This window comes from Sciurus carolinensis, chromosome 13, assembly GCF_902686445.1.
Source record: "Sciurus carolinensis chromosome 13, mSciCar1.2, whole genome shotgun sequence".
Taxonomy (NCBI): domain Eukaryota; kingdom Metazoa; phylum Chordata; class Mammalia; order Rodentia; family Sciuridae; genus Sciurus; species Sciurus carolinensis.
In genome coordinates this window covers 26,782,997-26,806,097 of record NC_062225.1, presented here as the reverse complement: position 1 = coordinate 26,806,097, position 23,101 = coordinate 26,782,997, and the positions used below count along the sequence as shown (strand labels likewise).

The following is a 23,101-nucleotide window of genomic DNA, read 5'->3' as shown; positions in this document are numbered from 1 at the left end:
TGCAAACAAATAACTGAAAATAGGTAATTGTTTTACAAAATGATGCATGTTTGTTGTAGTAAGGTGCACCAAAGGGGATAGATTTTTGCCAAAGAAAAGAAGAAAGGTTTCACAGAAGAGGTGATGTTTGAATGAGCCTTCAAAAATGAGTAGGAGTTTGAGAGTGAGGGACAAAAACTGCTCACTTGTCTATCCATCAGACAAGGCGAATACAGGTTCTGACCATAATTTACTAACCCCTACATTCTAATCCCAGTTCCTCTCTCAAGCACTTAGTTCTCTTACAGTCTCTAATTTATAACCTTTATTGCTTTATCCTTTTATCCCCTTTTCATTAGTTATCTAGGCTGCATAACAAATGTAACAAATTCACTTCAGAATTTACTAGCTTAAAACAAAAATAAATATTTCTCTGTCATAATTTCTTTGGGTCAGAATTTTAGGAGTATTTTAGCTGGGTACTCTGGCTCTCAGTTTCTAATGAGATTACAGTCAAGATAGCAGATGGGGCTTCACTGGGGCTGGAGATCCACTTCCAAGATGGCCTACTTCCATGCCTGGCAAATTGGTACTGGTTGTTGGCAATTGTTCTCCACATAGATTTTGTGGATTTGTTTGAGTGTCCTCACAACATGAGATGGTTTCCTCAGAGCAAGTGATCCAAAAAAGCAAGAAAAAAAGTACACTTTATTTTATGACCTAGCCTCAGAAGTAATATATGACCACTTCTGTCAAATTCATTGATCACACAGTCCATCCCTGGTGTACCGTGGTAGAGGAATTTCACAAGGGAGAATATGAGGATTTCAGCCATGGAGGCTGTCTACCACACCCATACATAAACAGCCCCCATAACCTGGTCATTCTGATTCATAAATAACTTAAATCTGTCCTCTTCCTTCTATTATCGTTATCATTCAGGCCTTCATCATCATTCACCTAGACTGTGCAATAGTTTCATTTTAAGGTGTTTATTGCTCTGATTTGGTCATTATTATACACCATATACATGTATCAAAACACCACATTACACCTCACAAACTTGTACAGTTATGTCAATTAAAAATAAATAAAACTTATGCCAAATGAAATAACCCTTTCTCCAATCTCTCCCCTTCCAGACTGCTGTCAGAATAATCTTTCTAAAGCACAAGTTCTAGTTTATTCATTTGAAAGTTTATTGAGGATCTATTATGTGGTAGGCATTTTTCAAAGTACCAGAGATATGATGTAAGACATAGTCCTTGAATGCAAATTTCTTATTCTAAAAAATTGGATTCTTTCAGGACACAGTCATGCACACCTGTAATCCCAGTGGCTCAGGAGGCTCAGGCAGAAGGATCAAGAGTTCAAAACCAGTCTCAGCAATGTTGAGTCACTAAGCAACTCAGTGAGACCCTGTCTCTAATAAAATACAAAATAGGACTGGGGCTGGGGTTCAGAGATAGAGCACCCCTGGGTTCAATCCCCAGTACCAAAAAAAAAAAAAAATCAGATTCTTAAGATCAGTACCTCAGATTCTCTGAAACCTTTTCTAATGCCACCCTCAGTACATAGGGACCTTCCTTGAGTTTCTTCCTCTGGCACCAGTATATACCTCTTCTTCTTAGGTGCTCCACAACAATCTATTATGGCCTTAATTACTTTTCTGACAATGGGTTAGGTGTTGATTTTTCAGTCTTTTGATATTTTTTAAATCATTTTTCAAATTTTATAGCAACACACAAAAGTTTGCTTTATATTGCAACCTAATCACATTTAAGTATATATATTCATAACATATTAGTGAAATGAACTTTTCACAATATCATACTTCCATTACGTTTACCTCTATTTCAGGAATTAAATTCTAATGTTTTCTACTGTGTTGCATTTTATTCTATTCCATTTCTTTAAAATGCTGGTTGCAGCCCACTAAGTTGATTTTAATACTCATTAATGTGTTGTGATCCCTACTGTTCACTATTCTAGGCAGTCTTATTCATACTCATTTAATTACTATCAAATTTCTAAATCTATATTTCCAGGCCATATTTTTTTTCTTCAGGTTCTGACACATACATCCAATCTGGACTATATAGGAAAGAAGAGCTATAGAGAAGTTACCCTTTAAATGGACATTTCCAACTCATTATAACACAGGCACCTTGATTTCAACATGTTCAAGATGGAATTGTCATTCTCAACCCATACCAGCCTGGTTAACTGGGCGTGTGGTGGAATCATGTTCTTTATCTTTTGACTTAACACCACTATCTTTTAGCCAGAGATTTTGTATTCATTTATTCAGTAAATATTCATTGAATGCCTACTATATTCTAGGTCCTGTCATTCTGAATTCCTCCTGATCAATCCAATCTCCAAGTCTGTTTATTTTAACTCCTAAAATTTCTACCTAGATCTCTGCATCCCCCTTTAACAACACCTTAATCCAAGTCACTATGTTCTCTTGCTGAGCTATTTTCTACTCCCTTCTTGACCCATACCCAGTTACCACCTCCAACTTCAGTACCCAATTCTTTCCCCCGGGCAAGGTAAATACTCTGTCCATTACACAAATCAGATCATATTACTTCTTTCTTAAACACTCAGTTTGACTCCCTCCACCCCACCCCACCTTGCCTTTGCTATGGGATGAAATCCAAAATCCTTAATATGATCCACAAGATCTATGTGTTCTGGCCCTTTACATATCTCTGCTGCTTCATCTTTACCACTCCTCTTTCACAAAACTATATTCCAGACTGACTGAGCTTCTTCATTTCCTCAGAATTCCCTCTGCATGGAATACTCTCTGTGCCCCTTGCTTAGTGTTTTTAGTCAGCCTTTTGCTACTGTGACTAAAGGATGCAACCAGAACAATGTAGAGAAGGAAAAGTTTATTTGGGGGCTCATGGTTTCAGAGGTCTTTAGTCCATAGAAGTCCAACTCCATTCCTTGGTGTGACTAAACACAATGGCGAGAGAGGGTAGAGAAGGGGAGCAACTCACATCATGGTGATCAAGAAGCAGAAGAGTCCACTCACCAGATACAAATATATACCCAAAGCCACACCCCAATTCCTACCTCCTACAGTCACACCCTACCACTTCAGTTAATCCCTATCAGGGGATTAAATCACTGATTGGGTTAAGACTCTAACAACCCAATCATTTCTCCTCTGAGCCTTCTTGCATTGTCTCACATCTAAGCTTTTGGGGGACACCTCATATCCAAACCATAACACTTAGCTAACTCTCATTTACTTTTGTTCATTTAGCTTGAAATGATAATATCTTTTTCCAGGAAGTTCACCCCAATTCTTCATTTAACTCTATGCCATCCTATATATTCCCATAACCTTGTGTCTTCTCTGCTCTCACATATATAATGCTACATTGTCATTGCCTAAGTACTTGTTCACTTCCTATAATCTAAGTCCAGGAAGACAGAAATGATTGTATTCTCAGAGCCCATCAGTGCCTGTTATATACCCAAAAGTCAGCAAACATTTGGTGACTATTTGCTTAATACCCCTATCAATGCTTATTACATTGCGTAAATATTTCAGTGTTAGTTTAGGTTCTCCAAAAGCAGACACTGAGACAAGATTAAGGGTATAAGGATTTTAGCAGAAGAAACATCTGAAAGAAAAATGAGGAAAAGACCAGAAAAGGCTAGGACAGCAGTCACACTGTGATGCAAGAGACTGCCAAGGAAGAAGAAAGGGAAGGAAGCATCCTAGACTGAATGTTCAGGCAAGGCTTTTGAGGATCCATGGGGTCAGAGTTGCTTATTAGAAGAATCCTGTGTTTCCCAGGAACAGGTCTGTTTTACCCCCGACCATACTCAGTCATTGGCTGAGAGCATCCTTTGAGAAGAGAAGCCTCTGGGCAACATGGTGGTGGACTTCTAAGGCAGCAACTGAGCATCTAAGGATGCCCCTGGTCAGTTACACTCCTTGTACTTTAAGGTTTCCAAGCACTTTCTCATGGCATTACAGTTGGTCACCCTCAGAGAATCATTCTTCAAGGAATTATGTAATAGTCTTCCGCACTTGGCACAGTCCTTTATATATTTTTCAACAAACTCTACTCCAGATGAATTGAGGGTACAAAAAAATTTTATTGTAGCTGAGAGCAGTAAGTGGTATGTTTTCAAGTTAGGCTAGTGTTAGGGTTGAGTCTGATAAAGTAGGTAGGGTCAGTTATAATGGACCTTGTAACTAAAAGGGAAACAAACTTTTTAAGAAAAAAAATGACATCAGTAAAGACTTTTTACAAGAACAATGATGACATCGGTGTAAAAGATAATCTGGAGATTGGAGACAGTAAAACTAAACTGGACTATATGGGAAAGAAGAGCTATAGAGAAGTTACCCTTTAAATGGAAACACAGGAATTCTATTAGACATCAAACTGCAGTGTTTAAAAAAGGACACTTGGGTTAAATATTTCTGTTTTTATTCTGAGGAGCTGGTGAAAGGGGCAAAATGATCTAGTGAAAATAAAACACAGGAAGATGACTCTTTTCCTATTGAAACATCTAACCTATCCGGAGCCACTCACTGAAACACTGTCCCACCTCACCTGCATCTCTGGTAATGAAGGCGGGGGGGGGGGGGGGGGGGGGAGGCAACAGGAGGGGAGGGAGAGGGGAGGAGATAAGAAGAGGAGGGGGAGGAGGAGGGGAAGGGGAGGGGGAGAAGGAGGAGGAAAGAGAAACTGCTTGTCTATTTCTGATTTGGTAGTGGCATTTTTTTTTTTCTTTCCAGTGGGCTAATTCAGAGGAGAATTTCTATTCCACCCAGAGTTCGAATCCCAGACCAAACAGCCAATAAGCTCAGGGTGCTCCTGGCCCTTCTGAAGTTTGTCGAAGGGGCTGTAGGAATCAACTTCAAGTAAGGAACAAGGAATCCGAATAGAGAAACACCCTCTTGGAAAGGAGTGGTTCGACAAGATTAAAAAGAGCTGCCTGAGGGTAGATTAAACTCTTTCATAAGGGGGTTGAGAGGGCTTTTATGCACTTACTGTACCCCAATCCCTGCACGATATTTGGTACAGTTGTGCTCACCACAAATGTTCGCTGAATAAAATAATGACTGAGTGAATGAGTGAACGATGCGGAAGGGAAAAGTTAAAGCCAAGAAAACTATAGGCGCGCTACTGGTAGGTTCCGTGCGGGGAGGAGGGTAGCTAAAGAGGCTCGGATTTAGCACATAATTTCCAACAGAGATCCCAAACTCTACCTAAAGACCAAAACAGGACTGTTCGCAGTGGGGCTGAGGACCTGTAGCCGTGTGCTGAAGCTCTGTTGAGGAGAACCTTGACGCTGCCTCAGTCGACCCGCGCCTAGTCGGGCCCGGCCGGGCCCCGCCCTTTCAGCCCAGGCCCCGCCCTTTCAGCCCAGGCCCCGCCTCCGCCCCGCCCCAGGCTGAAGGGGGCGCCCACGGTCGCGTATTTTTGCTTGGCATCCAGACCGCCAGGTAATGGGGCCCGACTTTTTCCGCGCCTCCGGGCAGGAGACGGGTTCTGGAACCTCGCAGAGGGAGGGCAGCGCCTCGGAAACTGGGCTGGGGCGAAGCTCAGGCCCGCCCTCTGGCAGATGCTGGCGGCGCAGTCCTGGCGGGACTGACGACAGAGGCCCCGCGGAGCCGCGGCTTGGTACTCAGGAGTCTGAGGCGCCTGAGCTGGAAGCTGCAGGCCTGCGGGGCCAGGAGAATGTTTTAACGTCTTTGGTCAGAAGAAAACAAAGAACCCTTAAAGTCAAAGAAAAAAAAAATTTTTTTTTTCTCACATAGGGGAAGACTTGAGATTTTTAGGGCCCACGAAAGTCGATTTTTTTTTTTTTTTTCCTTAATGGAGGAAGGGGTCCGTGATGGCAAAAGTGCCGAAATTGGTTTGGTTTGGTTTGGTTTGGTTGCTGGGGATGGAACCCCAGGGCCTCATGCATGCTAGACCTGCGCTCTACCACTGAGCTACATCCCCAGCCCCACGAAACTTTTAATGGAACCCTGAGGGAGGAAAAATCATTGAATCATTTATTCCATGTAAAGTGTCCTAAGGGCTACAAACGTACTGCAGGCGTTTTAATGAGGATGTGCAAAAGGGCCCCATCCTATTAAAATGAGTCAAGGAGGGTTGAGAAATACTGGGAAAGAATGTCTTGCCAGGGAGCCCTACCTGGAAGCCAAATGCCTTTGTGGATCTGAAAGACGCCTGAGGGATTATTGGGTGGGCAGGAGATGGTCTGGAGAGTGGGCAAAAGACCCAAGAACTTTGGGGCAAGGGTAAGGCTTTGGATTTTGTTCCAAGTGTAGTTGGAAACCATTGAAGGGTTATTAGTAGTAGAGTAACTTGATTTTTGGTGGTTCAGGCCCAGTTCCAGGTTTAACCAATTTGCAAGGAGAAACCATTATGTGGGTGTTCTTGGCAAAAGTAGGAAGTGTAGGGTCAGCAATAAAGTCAGATCCTGCCCAGATGCAGTATTCATGTTTGAGGATACCTTTACCACATTTAAAGGATAGTCTTCCAATTACACATTAGTGTGGCATCTAAAAATGACTGCAAGCTGCAACCGCAAAGAGATCTTAATCAATGGAAAAAAGTACGTTTTTTCCCTAACCCCTGAAAACTATCGTCAAAACACTGAAAGTTCTCATTACTAAGTGTATAGGGAAATGTAAAATTAATGTTTATTTTTGTATACTGTAAAACAAACACTGAAAACTAAAGTGTTTTTCTAAACAAAACCAAAAACTTCTCGATAGTTCAAAGAGTGCTTTGCTTGCTTTCTTCTCATGATATAACTTAGGATAGAGCACATATCTTTTCTATTCCTTGGCAAAGTGTTATACTCAAACTTTAGATCAGTTTCCAATATTTTATCCTTTGTGCTTTCCATTTTGTAAAATAGCCCTGTGAGTTCCTTTGATAAAGTGTTTTTTGTTTTTGTTTTTGTTTTTTTTGCCAGTGACACTTTCTCTGGGACATCTTCATCCTTTTCTTCACAACCACTTTCCTCATTTATGTTGATAAGTTCACTTTCATTAAGTTCCTCTCACTACTTTTCTACAGTCTATGAAATGGTGGCAATGTCAATATTCACACATTCACCCATTTTTTTCTGTAATTCCATTTATGTTTTACTAAGATTTCACTTTCAACATTACCACTTTTGTTTCTTTGCTTCACTATTTTTGTTGTTATTGGCCAATTCCCACTTTCAGTTGTTGACTTTTATAAAATATTATGTGGACTTGTCACAATGGAGACAAAGAGGTAATACAATTACCCACTGTCTGTGCATAAACTGGATAGCAAATATGCAGTGACCATTGTCTAAGAAACTTTCCAAGAAGTAACATAATTGATCACTGATCATTATGTACATCTTTTTACTTACATGATTTGTGGGCTAAAGAGCTAGATGTAACTTGTACTTATTATAATTACTCATAATTAATATTCCTTACAACTGAAGTTTGAACTGTGTTGATAGTGATAGAGGACTAATGCTAATTATTCACACAATAGTAACAATTCTGTATATTGGAATTATGTAAACTGAGAACTGACTATACCTGAAATGGCAGTGTTTTCAGATGTGAAGGAAGATGGACAGTTAACTAAGACCTCTGCGTTAATATTTGTGTGAATCTGTCAGTCTCAAGTTCAGTATTCTATATAGAAATTGGCCTCATGCACTTAATTTAAAAATACAGTTAAGAGATATTTATAAATTATAGCATATGTTTTCTTGGTAAATATATTACACATTGATTTGAATTTCTGGTTCAAGAATACTTTCAACAGATTAGCATATTCATTTTTTTTCAACTGTAGCCAGAACATAATTAGAACTCAATAAAAAAAGTTGAGTGAATAAATAAATGCTGACTTATACAAGCCTGAGAAAGAAGTATAAAAAGAACTATTTCACAGATTCCTTTCAAGAAACAGACATATCTGTGCATTCTCTGATCATTTTTTAAGATTCTAAATACCAAAAGTGTTTCTGAAAATTATCATAATAATCTTTCTCACTTTAATTTTCCCTGCATTTAGATTTAAAAAAATCATTACATATATATATATATATATATATATATATATAATATATATAATCATTTTATTCCCAGAGCAATGGACAGTTTCAATCTTTTATCTCTTTTTTATGATGTTTCTTTTATGTTTTCTTTTATGATTGTCCTAATGTTCTTTTTGAAGTATTTTCATTGATAAACAAGGTATAGGAAAAAAGTATCATAGAACATATACATACAGTTTAATAATTAGCCACAATAAAGATCAAGAAATAGAACATTACTAAAAAACTCCTGAACATCCTTGTCCCTTCTAGTCATAATGCCCTTTTTCCTTTCTAGAGAAAATCACTACCCTATTTTTTGTGATAATAGTTTTCTTGTTTTTCTTAATGGTTTTACCACTATGTATGCATCCCTAGAGAGTATATAGAGAGTATAATTGATTTTTGTAATTTTTAAAATTTACATAAGTAGACTCAAGCTATGTGTGTACAAGTTATTTGTCTTCTTTTTAATATTATGTTGCTTAAAGTCCTCCATGTTGTTGCATGTAACTGTAGTTCATTTGTTTCATAATGTGAACATACCATGATATAACCATCATAATATAGATTGACATTTGTATTCCTTATAGTTTGGGGTAATTGTGAACAAGACTAGTATAATCTTTATGTTGCCAATATCTGACTTTGTTCATGTAACATGATGCATATTGTTTTTCACAGTCTCTATGGTGGTGAACAAAAAATCCAAAAAGATCTATGGATAAATTATTATAATTAGTAAGAGAGTACAGCAGTGTGATAAATGCAAAGTCAATATATAAAAATCAATTATAATTCTATACATTTACCAAAAATTAACAATGATTTTTTTAGAGATGTCATATAAATTAATATTTAAAAAATAACAGATACCTAAGACTAAAATTTAACGAAGAATGAGGAAAATTTGGGAAATCATGGATTCTTTAAGGTTTTTTGTATACACAATCAAATCATCTGCAAACAATGAATTTTTTCTTTTATTACAGTGCCTTTTATTTATTTGTTTTGTCTTATTACCACCTTCACTGCAGTGTTGAATAGAAGTGATGATAGTAGGCTCTTTGTCTTTGGTAGTAGGGAAAGCTGTCAACATATTATTATTAAGAATGAGTTTGTGGCTGAGGATATAGCTCAGTGGTAAAACCATACCTAACATATGAAGCCCTGGATTTACTTCTCATACTGAAGAAAGAGAGAGAAAGAATGTTGTTTGCTTTAGGTTTTGTAAATATTTTTGTTAGATTATTCTGTCATCTATTCCTAATTATTGAATCTTTTTCTTGCATAAACATTGTGTTTCAACAAAGAATTTTTCTGCATTTATTGAGATGATCATATCATTTTCCTCACTTTTTAATTTATTTTTTAATGTAATGAATTAGTCATTGATATGCTCTTGAGATAACTCAACTTTGTCATGTTGTGTTATTTTTATATATTGCTAGTTTAATTTTTCTTTTGTTTAGGATGTTTTTGTCTTAAGTTTATGGGTGAACTTATCTTACTTTTTCTTATAATATCTTTATCTGGTTTCAGTATCAAAGATTATTTTAACCTCCTAAGATGAATTGAGGAGTGTTCCCTCTTCTGTTCTCAAAAGAGTTTAAGATTGAAATTTTTGGTCTTTGGGAGTTTGATGGAGATCATCAGTAAAATCATCTGAATTCTGGCTTACTTTGTGGGAAGATATTTGATTATCAATTACATTTATTTAATAGTTATAGACTATTTGGGTTTCTAAAATTTCATTTTTATTTGGTGTTGGTTAAATACATTTTTCTAGGAATGTGTTCATTTATCAAATTTATTGGCATAAGCTATTCATTCTATCCTCCTATAACCCTTTTCATTTGCAATGATAACCTTTCTTATTCCTGATATTGGTTCCTTGTTCTCATTTGTTCTTGTTTCTTCGTCTGAGGACTGGAGATTAGGGCAAATAGCTAGTTAAGAAGGAAAGCAAGGTTGGAAGCAGAGAAAACAGGATGAAACAATGCCCTAAAGCACAGTTATATTTGATATTATTTCAGTGAAAACCTTGAGGTGAAGAACAGCTTCCAGTGAAGCTGACATGAAGGGTCTTGAAGAGAATCTAAGTTTTACCTTATAGGAGATAGGAACAACCCAAGAGGAACCTAAAAGAGAATAAAAGTGGTCATATTTTAATTTTTAGGTATTATTACGTACTAAATAGAGTACTGGGCACTGATGAATGAAGTCAACATGACAAGTTTTCTTTGGGAAGCACACAATACAGAGGGAGAGATAGTCAGTCATACAAGTAACTACTAATAAAGAAAACAAAGTTTATGAGAGCTGATAGCTTACTCTGAAACTGAAGTTTGACTTTTGTGTAGTTTCTATATTGGGTCCACTCGGCATCTCTAAGCATTCTCATGCTTACATTAGTCAAACATCTAAATCCCTTGGGTACTGTTAATATGGGATGGGCTAGACAAGCTTTAGTACCCAATCTGACTCCTTTCTGAACTTAGTCCCTTCAGCTAGTCTTCATTGTTTTAACAGAGCACCTAATTCAGCATTATGAAAGCCAGTTGTTTTTCTTTCCTTCCTTGTAGGTGTAGTGAATATCCAGGTCGTGGCTCCACTTCTACCTCTGGATTGGCTGCCATGCATCATGGGCGAGCTATTTGTAAAGGGCCTTCCACTGCCACACAGACTAACCAGCAACCTCCTCGACTTCTCATTGTGCACATTGCTCTACCAACCTGGGCTGACATCTGCTCTAACCTCTGTGAGGCTCTGCAGAACTTTTTTTCTTTAGCCTGCAGCTTGATGGGCCCCAGTCGCATGTCTCTGTTTAGTTTATACATGGTACAAAATCAACATGAGTGCATCCTCCCTTTTGTGGTGAGTATGTTTATATTTATTTATTTTATCCTGAAAACAAATATGAGGTTTCTGGAGCTAATATCACAGCTATGATTAGTTATAGTAAAAGCCACACTTTTTCTCCTATCCAAGAGTCCTCAAGTGACACCATTGGAGTTCATGTCATCCTACATAAATGGGAGATTCTTCTGCAGAGCCTATTAATGTTTAAGGGTTGAAGTAGACTACACATTGCCCCACTCCACTCTTGAGAGAAGGAGAAAAACCTTGGCATTTACAGTACTTTGAAATATAAACAACTGACTCTTTTCACCCACTTTGAAATCTGAATGAATAAGGAAATACGTTTCTAACTCTCTTCAGAGGTCTCTAAAGTTAAAGGGTCTATTCAATCACCCTTTAATTTCCCAGAGTTGTCCCTTTACCCCAGGTGCTCAGAAAGCCTAACTGTGCAAAAACATAAAACTATTTTCTTTATATTCCACTCAAGCAAAACTCTTAATTCCCTTTCAATAAAGCTCCCATTCAGGTGTTAAAAGGCAATGACTAACCATAAATAATGTTTTAACAAAGCACCTCTACAAGCAACGATCTATTCTTAAACAAAATTCAGCCCTTCCCTTTCTCCCTTATATAAAAAGTTCAGAATCACAGGGTTGAGAAAGACTTCTAGAGGTTCTATGCATCATCTTTCTTGAAGCAGCCTTGCTGCTAATATATTTATTAAATGGACATAAATTCTATTCTTTAAGATTCCCAAAGGAAGAATTTCATAAATCTCTTGCTGAATTATTAGTGTAATATCTGACTAGAATCAACTCATTTTTAATTAGTGTCTTATTTTTCTCATTGAAAGTAGAAGGATAACATTTCTGTTTTTCCTATATAGAAAGGAAAACAATATACATTTCTTTATGCTTCTTGGGTTACAGCATTATAAAAATATAACATATCCTTATTGTTTTGATGTGTCTTAGGCTCATAGAAGCTAGGCTTTTCAAAACGAGTCATATAGGGAATGTTTTGAGTGTAAATGCTCCAAGTGCCAAGTCTAGTGATTTTGTCTGTGTATCATTACTTAGGCCAATTTGGGGATGGGGAATGAATAAAATTAATTAAGGAATTCAACCAATATTTTTTACAACTTGAATAAAATTTGGTTCCTCTATTCATTGTGTATTTCTATGAAACAAACTATACCAAAACAATGACTTAAAGCAATAAACATTATCTCATGGTTATTGTGAGTTAAGAATTCATAAGCAGCTTAAAGGTAGTTCAGGCTAGCAGTTCCTCGGTTGTATTCAAGGTGTCAGCCAGGGTTGTAGTCATATGGAGGCTTGACTGAGGCTGGGGGATCCAGGTTCAAGATGGAATACTGACATGGCTATTGACAGGAGTTCCTATTTACTCACCAGTTGAAACTCTCCAACTATTTGAGCTGTTTGAATGTCTTCATTCTGTGGCAGCTAGCTAGAACAACCGTTTCATTCAAGAGAGGGATAGTAAAAGAAGAAGACAGAATACCTTTTATGTCCTACTCTTAAAAACAACACACCGTCACTTCCTCCACATTCCACCCATACTGTTCCACCCTAGATAGAGTAACAGGGACCAGATTTACCCTCTTGCTGAGATAACCAAAATATGTTTTATATGAAAAAAGTTTCCAAGACACTGCATACATACTTTTAGAAGGGAAAATTACAGTTTCTGGAATGGAAAATAATAATGGGGTTAATGGCAGATAAGACATTGCAGAAGAAAAGGTTAGTGAACTTGAAGACATAAAAAAAAATAGAAATTATCCAAAACAAATTAAAACTAAACAGGGCACCACTGAGCTGTGGGACAACTTTAAGCAGTCTAATATACATATAATTAGAGTTTCCAAAAGAGAGGTGCAGATGTCAGGAACAATATTTGAAGAAATAATGGCCAAAGTTTCTCCAATTTGATTTAAAAAACTTAAACCACAGATCCAAGAAACTCAGTGAGTGCCAAGCACAGAAACTGAAGAAAACTACACCAAGGCACATCCTATCAAAACTTGTGTTAAAGAGAAAGTCTTGAAAGGAACCAGAGAAAAGACATACAATATAATAATCACATACAATAAAACAAAGATAACAATAAGAAAAAGTTTCTTAATGGAACCAATTTAAATAAGAAAATAATAGAGCTGGGCATCATGGCATGTGCCTATAATCCCAGTGATACAGGAGGACTGAGGCAAGAGGATGGCAATTTGAGACTAGCCTGGGCAAGTTACCAAAAACTGTCTCAAAAAATAAAAAGGGCTAGAAATATAGGTCAGCAGTAGAGCACCTCTGGGTTCAATCCCCAGTACTGCAAAATAAATAAATAAATGAACGAATGAATAAACAACAAACAAACAAATAAATAATAAAATAAGAGGCTAGTAGAATAACATCTTTAAAGTAGTGAAAATACTTGTCAACCTAGATTCTATACCCAACAAAAATCTAAAGTGGTACTTCCAGTCCTAGACAAGATTAACCCATTAGGTCCCAAGTTTTCAATTCTGGTGAATATTTAGTGACATTTACACAGGTGTATTACAATATATTGGAAAGTCATAATCTATTTGTAGTATTATAATATTATATTATACATAATAATATTGTTATTTTATTATTATAATATAATATATAATAATATATTATATAATTATATAATATATATAATTAATAATATAAATAATATAATTAATATAATTATAAATAATTATTATTTATAATTATGATATAAATAATATAATATTTATATATTATTATTATTATATAAATAATATAATTATATGATTATATAATATATTATATAATTATATAATATAATATAACTATATTATTATGTATAATATAATATTTACATACAATTGTATTTTATTTACATTTATATATTGTACATAATTAATATATTATATAATTAATATATTAATATATAAAACTTTTATTATATTAATTTATATGATTATTATATAGATATAAAATGTAGTTAAGTTTTATAGGTATTCCACATCTGGGTTAATGGGACAAATTGGTTAAATATATTTCTTATTTATCTCACTAAGTATACCTAAAGTCCCTGGGCAGCATATATAATACCACCTAATAAGACTCTGAAAGGATAAGAGGAAAAGATAGAACCAGACATGGTAACACAAACCTGTAATCCCAGCTACTCAGGAGAATGAGATGGAAGGCTGAGGCAGGAGGATGGTAAATTCAAGACCAATCTGGGCAAATTAGAGAGACCCTGTCTCAAAATAAAAGTTAAAAAAAAAAAAAAAGACAAGAGATGTAGCTCAGTGATGCATGAAATACTGGGCTCAGTCCACAGTGTCACCAAAAAAAGAGGAAAAGGTATACCAAATAGAAACTACAGGATCTGAGGGATGACACAGTAAACAGTTTGCTGGTTTCTTTAGCCTCATAAAGCCTGGACCAGGTCCTGGAGAAACCTCTTAACCTAGAAACTCCAATGCAGGCAAAATAATACCCCACCTCCCCAAAAAAGCCTGCTTATTCTAGCCAAAAGACTACCCTCCTCCAACCAATTCATCATAGGGGGGAAAAAAAACACAATTCAACACCTATCAGTAAAGACCAAGTGGGGAGTTAGACTCCATGATCGTAGCATTGTGATAAAGCACCTCTCCCTCCTTGCTGAGTAGTCAGAGGAGACTTAGTGGAGAACCAGGACATGCATATCTACCTGGCAGGATGTCTGACAAGGGAAATAGAGAAAATATAATATAAATTATACCTATATCAGAAATGAAATGGGGTTATAATTGCAGACCCAATAGACATTCAAAGAATAATAAAAAGAATGCTACAGCTATACATGCATAAATCTAACAACTTAGATGAAATGAACCAGTTCCTTGAAAAGTACAAACTATCACAATCACCCAGTATGAAAAAAGATCATTTAAATAGCTCTATAACTATTAAGGAAATTAAACTCATCATTTTAAAGCTTTTGAAAAAAAAATCACCAGATGGTTCAGTGAATTCTAACAGACATTAAAATAAGATTTAAACACCATTCTACACAATCTCTTTCAGGAAATACAAGAGAAGGCAACAATTCCCAACTCATTTTTTTGAGGATAGTTAATATCCTGATACCAAAAACAGACAAAGACAGTACCAAAAAAAAAAAAGAAAAAGAAAAGAAAAGAAAAAGAAAACTGAAGACCATATTCCTCATGCATATACTGAGATTAACTTAACAAAATATTAATAGAATTCACATATGTATAAAAAAAATACACCATGACCACGTGGGGTTTATTTAAGGGATATAAATTGATTTAATATTTAAAAACCTGTCAGAATAATCTATATTAAAAAATTAAAGAAGAAAATTAGATGATTATATCAATTGAAGCAGAATTAGCATTGGACAAGATTTAATACCTACCCATTCATTTAAAACTTATACCTATCTTTCTATTTAATTGAAATGATGAATGCTTTATCCCAAGGATTGGGAACATGACAAAGAAGTCAGTTCTAACCACCCTTATTCAGCATAGCACTGGAAGTCATAGGCAACACAATAAGGTAAGAAAAGGAAATAAAAGGTCTACAGTTTGGAAGGAAAGAAATAAAACTATCCCTATCTACAGATGACATGATGGTCTATTTAGAAAATTCCAAGAATTCTGTACTACTTTTTAAGGACATAAGTGTCAAAAAATGTGTTTATGTTTTAAAAAACTACCACAGTTCTCTTTTGGAGATAGAACAAAACCTTGAGTCAAATGTTGAGAGCTTGATCCTCAGGATAGAGGAGCTTAATCCTCAGATCCTTCCCACTGGCAGTTTTGCCTCTAAGAAATTCTCTCCACAGTAACCACCAACCTTCTTGTAATAGATATACAAATGTATAAAACATTTGTTGGTCATTTTCAGACACACAATTCACAGAAATTACCACTTGCTAATGTGTTAATAACATTAAGCAGGTGTTAGGGAATTCTCACTGCCCATAAGGCATCATGTTAAATGTTTCTTCAAATCTTTCATGTGTAACCTAGTAATAGTTGTGCATTTCTTTAAAACAGGGATACATACTGATAAGTGTGTCATTAGGGGAACATTATAGAAATACATTTACACCAACCTACATGGGAGAGGTCAGTCACTCAACATGGTCTCTCGATAACTATAAAGAGATGCAAAGACACAAGATGGTAAGGCTGCTGCTGTTGTAATATGGCATACTGTTTTACGGTAAACTTTTTTATAAGAAGAAGTATACTCTAAAATAACTAGGGTAAATATATAAAGTAGTAACATAGTAGTTTATTATGACTATCAAGTAGCATGTTCTGTATATAATCGTATTGCTATACTTCTATGTAACTGGCAGTGATGTAAATTTGTTTACACCAGCATCACCACAAACATGAGTGATTCTGATGATGCAATGACTGTAATACATTAGGTGATAGGAATTTTCAGCTCCATTATAGTCCTCTTTTTAAATTCTTTTATTTTTGCATCCTCAATGTTAGCAGAGATCCTGTTGTTTAACAAACATTTGTTCAGATCAAATAAGTGGAAGAAATAGTCGTTTGCTCATCTGAGTCATACTTCCCTGTGATAAGTCTTCTTCTAGTTGAACATATGAATCTAAATAAAACCCTGTCTAGGAGGAGTGAGGAGGAGAAGGAAAAGAAGTTCTGGGAAGGAGATTGAGCAACTAATGTTATGTGCATGTACTATTAGGGCATAACAGATCCCATTATGTACAATTATAATGCACAAATAAAAATTTTTAAAAATCTTGCCTAGATTCTGACAAGGTCAGACACAATATGATTTCACATAAACTTGACTACATAGAACTCAGGAGAGTAAGTTCCACTTCAGTGAAGAGAAAGAATCTACCAGGTATCTCGTCAGGAGATTCAGCTTCAGAAATCAGCATTGAAGGGGTATTCCACCAAATAAGCCTGTTCGGCCAAGACATAGACCCTCCAGGTTCATTGAAGCTGAGTATGTTCTCCATCTCCTTGTCACTCAATTTGAAGTCAAAGATCTAAAAGTTCTCAACAGTGCACTCTGGTGTCACAGACTTGGGGATCACTACCACATTCCTCTGGATCTGGAATCAGATCAGAACGTAGGAAGAGAATGTTTTGCGCCTTGTAGCAATCTCCTTAGGCTTGGGAGTCCTCCAGTAGTGAAGGGCCTTCTGGTTTGGCCCAAGGTCTATCTGGAGAGCCCAGGGGGCTGTAGGCTATGATAGTAATGCCATTGGAGTGGCAGTACTGGATCAGTTTTCTCCTGGGTGAGGTATGGGTGACACTCAGCCTCATTATTCACTGGTTTATATTTGAGTCCTGGTTATATTTGAGTCCAGGCTTGTTCAAGATCCTTTCAATCTGGAAGTGGTTCAAGTTAGAGATGCCAAGGGCTTTCACCAACCCTTCATCCACCAACTCCTCCATGACCTTCCAGGCATCCAGAATGTTACTTTACTGATGAGGTTGTGGCCTTTATCATCTTTTGGGAATAAGTTCTTCCCACATTGAAATCCCTAGGGCCAATGAATAAGATAGACATTCATATAGTCCAGTTTCAGATCGATCCTTGAGGGTCTTCTAACAGGCTTCCTTCACAAGGTCCCTCTCAAAAAAGATGTACCACAACTTGCTCACAATAAAGAGGCCCTCCTGTTTCACCACCTTCTCTTGGATCTTCTCTTGAATGACTTCTCCCACCTCATTCTCATTCTGATAGATGTAGGCACAGCCTGTATGGCAATTTCCTGCATCAATGACCACCTTCATGGCTTCTTGACTTTGCTTGGGGGAAACTTCTGGGTGCCCAGAACCAAAATGGGCATCTTGGCTTTCATGCTGAGCTCCATGAAGAGAGCCATGATTGGTACAGAAATGGTTCTGAGAGAGCAGATAGATGTCTAATGTCCTCCATTATAATCTTAATAGGACCACCATCATCATTGACTGCATGTGGTACCTGACTATATATGTATTTGTTTATTTATATATATATATATATACATATATATGTATATGTTCAAAAGTAGCTTTTTAATCCACTGAATTATCTTTAAGCTCATATTTTAAGATGATTTTAGCTCTCATTTTCCTTTTTAAAATGAAATACTAACGTAAGGAGCTAAGTCAGTCAAGTTGCCAGCAAGAAACAGATGGAAAATCCAAATTGAATAATGGAATGGGAATATTTACAGAAGCAATGGCAGAGACAATAAGAGATGGTACAATAGCCAGACCACCCCTAGCACTGAAGAGGAGAGAACTGTCTGAAGAGGACTGCCTGGCAGGATCTTTGACTTTCGTTAAAAAAAAAAGACAAAAACCTACTGATTCTTGTTAAATCTTGGAATAATACTTTATTCAGGACCATTGCAGTTGTATAAGAACCTTGACAATAGGATTTGCAGTGAGGAAGAGAGTTTGGACTTAGTTTTGAATGTAGCATGGACAAGAGGAAATTTATAACCAAGGAGCATGGTTGGGGTCATGAATAGAAAATTACTAAGAGAAAACATCAGAAGTAAGAGGGATTCTGGCAACACCAACCTAACAGAATTGCTGAAAACAGGACAGGGAACAGGACAGGGCCGACTAGACATCACCAAGGGGATGGTAGATGACTTTTTTTTTTTTTTTTGGTATGGCGGATTGAACCCAGGGGCACTTAACCACTGAGCCATATACCCAACCATTTTTTAAATTATTTAGTTAGAGACAGGGTCTCACTAAGTTGCTTAGGGCCTCTATATATTGCTGAGGCTTACCTTGAACTCAAGATCATCCTGACTCAGCTCCTGAGCTGCTGGGATTACAGGTGTGCACCATCACAACCAACAGTAGATGACTTTTAATAAGATAATGAGAGTGACCAGATGTTTAGGGATAGTGGTCTTTCCTAAAATGGACCTGTACAAGGAAGTACACAGAAGGGCCTAGAAAAAGGCTCAATAACCTGACTTAAGTTTGGACAAGCAAAGAACCTTTGTCGCATTCAATAGAAGGACACAACAATATCATGACAATTCGGTGGGGAGGAAACCAGAGGAATAAATACCCTGATCTCACTTTCCTCTCATATCTAGATCTCCTTCTGAAAACCATTAGCCATACCCTACTGGAAGCAGGAGTTGAGGAAGTTCATTGAATTAATTCCTACAGATCTGGTTTCTGGGGCATCAAACAAGGTAGAAAAAAGTAGAGAGTGACCTAGAAGGGCAAATAGAAGATATCCAGCATAGGAGGATGTTGGGAGATAAGCCCATGTCCCAAACAAGGGGACTGTTTTTTCTGTGCAAATAGCTGTTAGATCCCCCTGATACTCCCCAGTACATATAGCCCTTGTTGAATCCTTTGGTCATTTTATCACTCTGTAAGGAAAGACAGCTTTACACTTGACAGGAGCTTAGCTAAGCTAGGAAAGCGAACTGAGTTGCCAGATATCTCAGTAAATCAACAAGTCAAAAATGAAAGGGTTAAGCCTTTAATCACATACTGTGATAGTTTTAAAGAAACTGTCTAAATTGGGAAAAGTACTCACTCTGTCGTTCCATTTCCTCACAAAGAACTGTGCATTGTCTGAGGGTCAAGTGGATCAGTGTTGATGTGGGAATAATCTCACTGTCTAGGGAACCTTCAGTTTTCTGACCCTGAAGTTTGGGACAGCAAGTAGGAAAGCCTGGGAATGGAAAAGTACTCAGTATCGAGAGTAGGGAAAATTGTCTTCAAGTTTTCTCTCTCTTCTCCCCAATAAGGACATCTTGGCAGAAAGCCCCTGAAGAGGACTTAGCCCAAGGGCTCAGATAAAGAGACCTAAGAATTGAGGTACCAGAATTAGGAATGCAACAATTCTAAGAACATGCTCTGTCAGACTTGAGTCATTGACTGCAACCCCCTTCAGAGATAGCAATACCTTGGTCGTACACCAAATTTAGTGTGGATAGGGCAGCTTCTCTCCCATTGTAACCCCATAAGGCCTACAAGGTAAAACCTTTCAGATGCCTATGATCAAGCCTGAAAAATAACACACAGGAGGCATACTCTTCTCTGGTAATTCAGGAAAAAGTGCAAGCCAGTATTTCTTACCTACAGAATAATAAGTTCAGCAAGAGTTAAAAGTTCAAGAAAATTACAGGAACAATGGTGTCACCTTATGTATAGAACATTCAATCTTTAAGGAAAACATGACCTTAGATCCATTGTCACTGATCTATATCTGACATTTTCTGTCTACAGAGGGAGCTCAAAATATACATGGAGGAAATCTTACCCAGGATGAACACCTCAATATATCCCCTCATATTTAATTTTGAGTATAATCAAATCCTTAACATTTTATAAGGAATCATGGCAGATGATTCATAATTAAAATATTAGACTTCCTTTTATATCCACTGTGCCCTTAATATAAATAATTCTGACCAAAATGATTCATTTCCCCTCAAAGCAGGGTTTCAGAAGAATACCCTTACTGTGAAGATCTTTCCAGTTCTTTTAATTTTGCATGATAATAAGGAAGAACAGTGTTGTAGGAAAACTCAGACAGATGTCAGTTATTCATAACCTGTAAATGTGATGCAATTTCCAACAAAATTTCCAACAGGAGAATCAGACATCCTGATAATAAAGCTTACATTAAAAACAAAAAATAAGACTATCCAGGGACTGACTATTCCTATCAGATATTAAACGGTTATCCAAACAGTGTGATCTTGGGGAATGAAAAGACAAGAGCAATGGAATACAATTTAAAGTCCAAAAATAAAGCACAGTGGTGCACGCCTGTTAAGCTAGCAACTTGAGAGGCTGAAGCAAGAGGATCACAAGTTTGAGGCCAGCCTTAGCAACTTAGTGAGACCCTGTCTCAAAATAAAAAAAAATAAAAAGAACAAGAACTAGGTATGTAATTCAGGGATAAAGCATCCTGGGTTCAATCCCTAGTACAAAAAAAAAAAAAAAAAAGTTAAGTTCAGAAATAAACCCAAATGTGGGAATTTAGTATATAATTAAAATGGTATTTAAAATTAGTTAGAAAATAAGTATTCAATAAATGCTTAAGTCATATAGCTATATGGGAAATATAAAACTAGATCCATACTCATAGCTTACATCAAGATAAATTCTTGGTGAAGCAAAGATTTAAATGTAACACAGACCTGGAGGTGTAGCTCAGCAGTAGAACACATGCTTAGCATGAGATCCTGGGTTTAATCCCCAGCATCACCACCAAAAAAAAAAACAGTAAAACCTGAAAGTACACAAATACTAGAACAGACTATATCAAGGTCCAATCAGGAGATAAACCATAGAGCTATTTAAACAAGGGAAGTTTATATAAAGAATTCAAAGTGAGATAAGCCAATCTCAAAAAAACAAAGGACAAATGGTATCACTAATAAGTGGATGATGACACATAATGGGGGGTGGGAAGGGTTAGTATTAGGGTTAGAGTTAGGGTTAGGGAGGGGGGCAAGAATGGAGGAAGGAAGGACTGTATAGAGGGAAAAGAGGGGTGGGAGGGGTGGGGGGGAAGGGAAAAAATAACAAAATGAATCAAACAGCATTACTCTATGTAAATTTATGATTACACAAATGGTATGCCTTTACGCCATGTACAAACAGAGAAACAACATGTATCCCATTTGTTTATAATAAAATAAAAAAAAAAGAATTCAAACATGCCATGTTAAACTATAATAATAGATTAAATGTAAAATATTAGGGAATTTATATGGTATCATAGGACTAAGGGATAGATTCCAAGTAAGGACAAACTTGTAAAGGGGATCCCCTTCCCAAGACTGGGGTTCAGACCTAGTTGGATAAATGTGTAATTGTAGTCCCCTGGATTTCAGAGAAGTTCACTGATTTCTCAAGGCTACAGTTGGTCTATAGTTACTGGGAAAGCAGGAAACAGCCCTCCATTTATAGGTGAGCTATGACTGGGTATACAGAGAGAATAGAGACACTAGTACAGGCAGGATACCTGAAATGTGCATTTTCCATATTGGAAGGACATAGAAGATAAACCTCTGATGAAAAAGGGACAGGTGAGCAGAAGCTAGGCATCGATATGTGCAGAAGATCTGAATCATGCAGTGAGTATGTTGAAAGGACTGCTGGAAGGTAACTACTAGGCCAGGTTAGGGCTGTGAGGTGAGAGACTGTGAGTTCTGGAGGTATGGGTAGAGAACCATTAGAAGCCCATATACCCCATAGCTGACCATGATACACGTGCAGGTAACAACAGGACAGCCTTCTCCTACAGTGTCTACAGTGACCTTTACTGAGAACACTTAACATTTTGCTCACTATAAAAGAGAAATGCTTAAAAGAATTCTGTCCATTATCACAGAGTATGTATTTACCGAAGGATGAATGTGGAGCTGAGATGCAATGACTTGATAATTGATACAAAATACCACAGAGTGGGGAATAATATCAGAATAGGAAAAGTTTTTCTAAATTTAATTAAAACCCCAAAAGATTTTAAAAATTAATAAATTCAACTATGTAAAAATAGAAAATGTATGGAATATTATTACACAGTCATAAAGAAGAATTAAATTATTGCATTTACCAGTAAATGAATGGAACTGGAGACTATCCTGCTAAGTAAAATAAGCCAATCCCAAAAAAAATCAAAGGCCAAAAGTTCTCTCTGATATGTGAATGCTAACTCACAACAAGCTGCGGGGAGGCAAGAATGGAAGTTCACTGGATTAGACAAAGGGGAATGAAAGGAAGGGAGGGGGGATGGGAATGCAAAAGACAGTAGACTGAATCAGACATAACTTTCCTATGTTCTTATATGAATACACAACCAGTGTAACTCCACATCATGTGCAACCACAAAATTGGGAAGTTACAGTCCATGTATGTATGATATGTCATATATCACTAAAAAGAACAAATAAAATTTTTTAAAAAAATATAAAATATACTCTTGGCCAAAAGAAAAACACATTTGCAAAATATAAAAACAAATAACAATATGAGGAAAATATTTGCTTCTTATAATACAGAGGGTTCTTATTATATAAACAGCTCCTACAAATCATTAAGAAAAAGACCAGTAATCCAAAAAAAAATGAAGATGGCCATACACAATTTTCA

General features: G+C 36.6%; 1 protein-coding gene and 1 pseudogene across 1 annotated transcript in view; one reads left to right on the top strand and one right to left on the bottom strand.

Annotated features, from left to right (window-relative positions):
• Positions 1 to 10,704: 10,704 nt before the first annotated feature.
• The window catches only part of M1ap (meiosis 1 associated protein), a 104,782-nt gene continuing 92,385 nt past the window's right edge, over positions 10,705 to 23,101 (top strand). Inside the window, exon 1 of the mRNA XM_047522886.1 lies at positions 10,705 to 10,944. Coding sequence (XP_047378842.1) covers positions 10,705 to 10,944 — 240 coding nt within the window. The remainder of the gene's footprint in view (positions 10,945 to 23,101) is intronic.
• On the bottom strand, positions 16,880 to 17,850 carry LOC124963264 (aldo-keto reductase family 1 member B10-like; annotated as a pseudogene).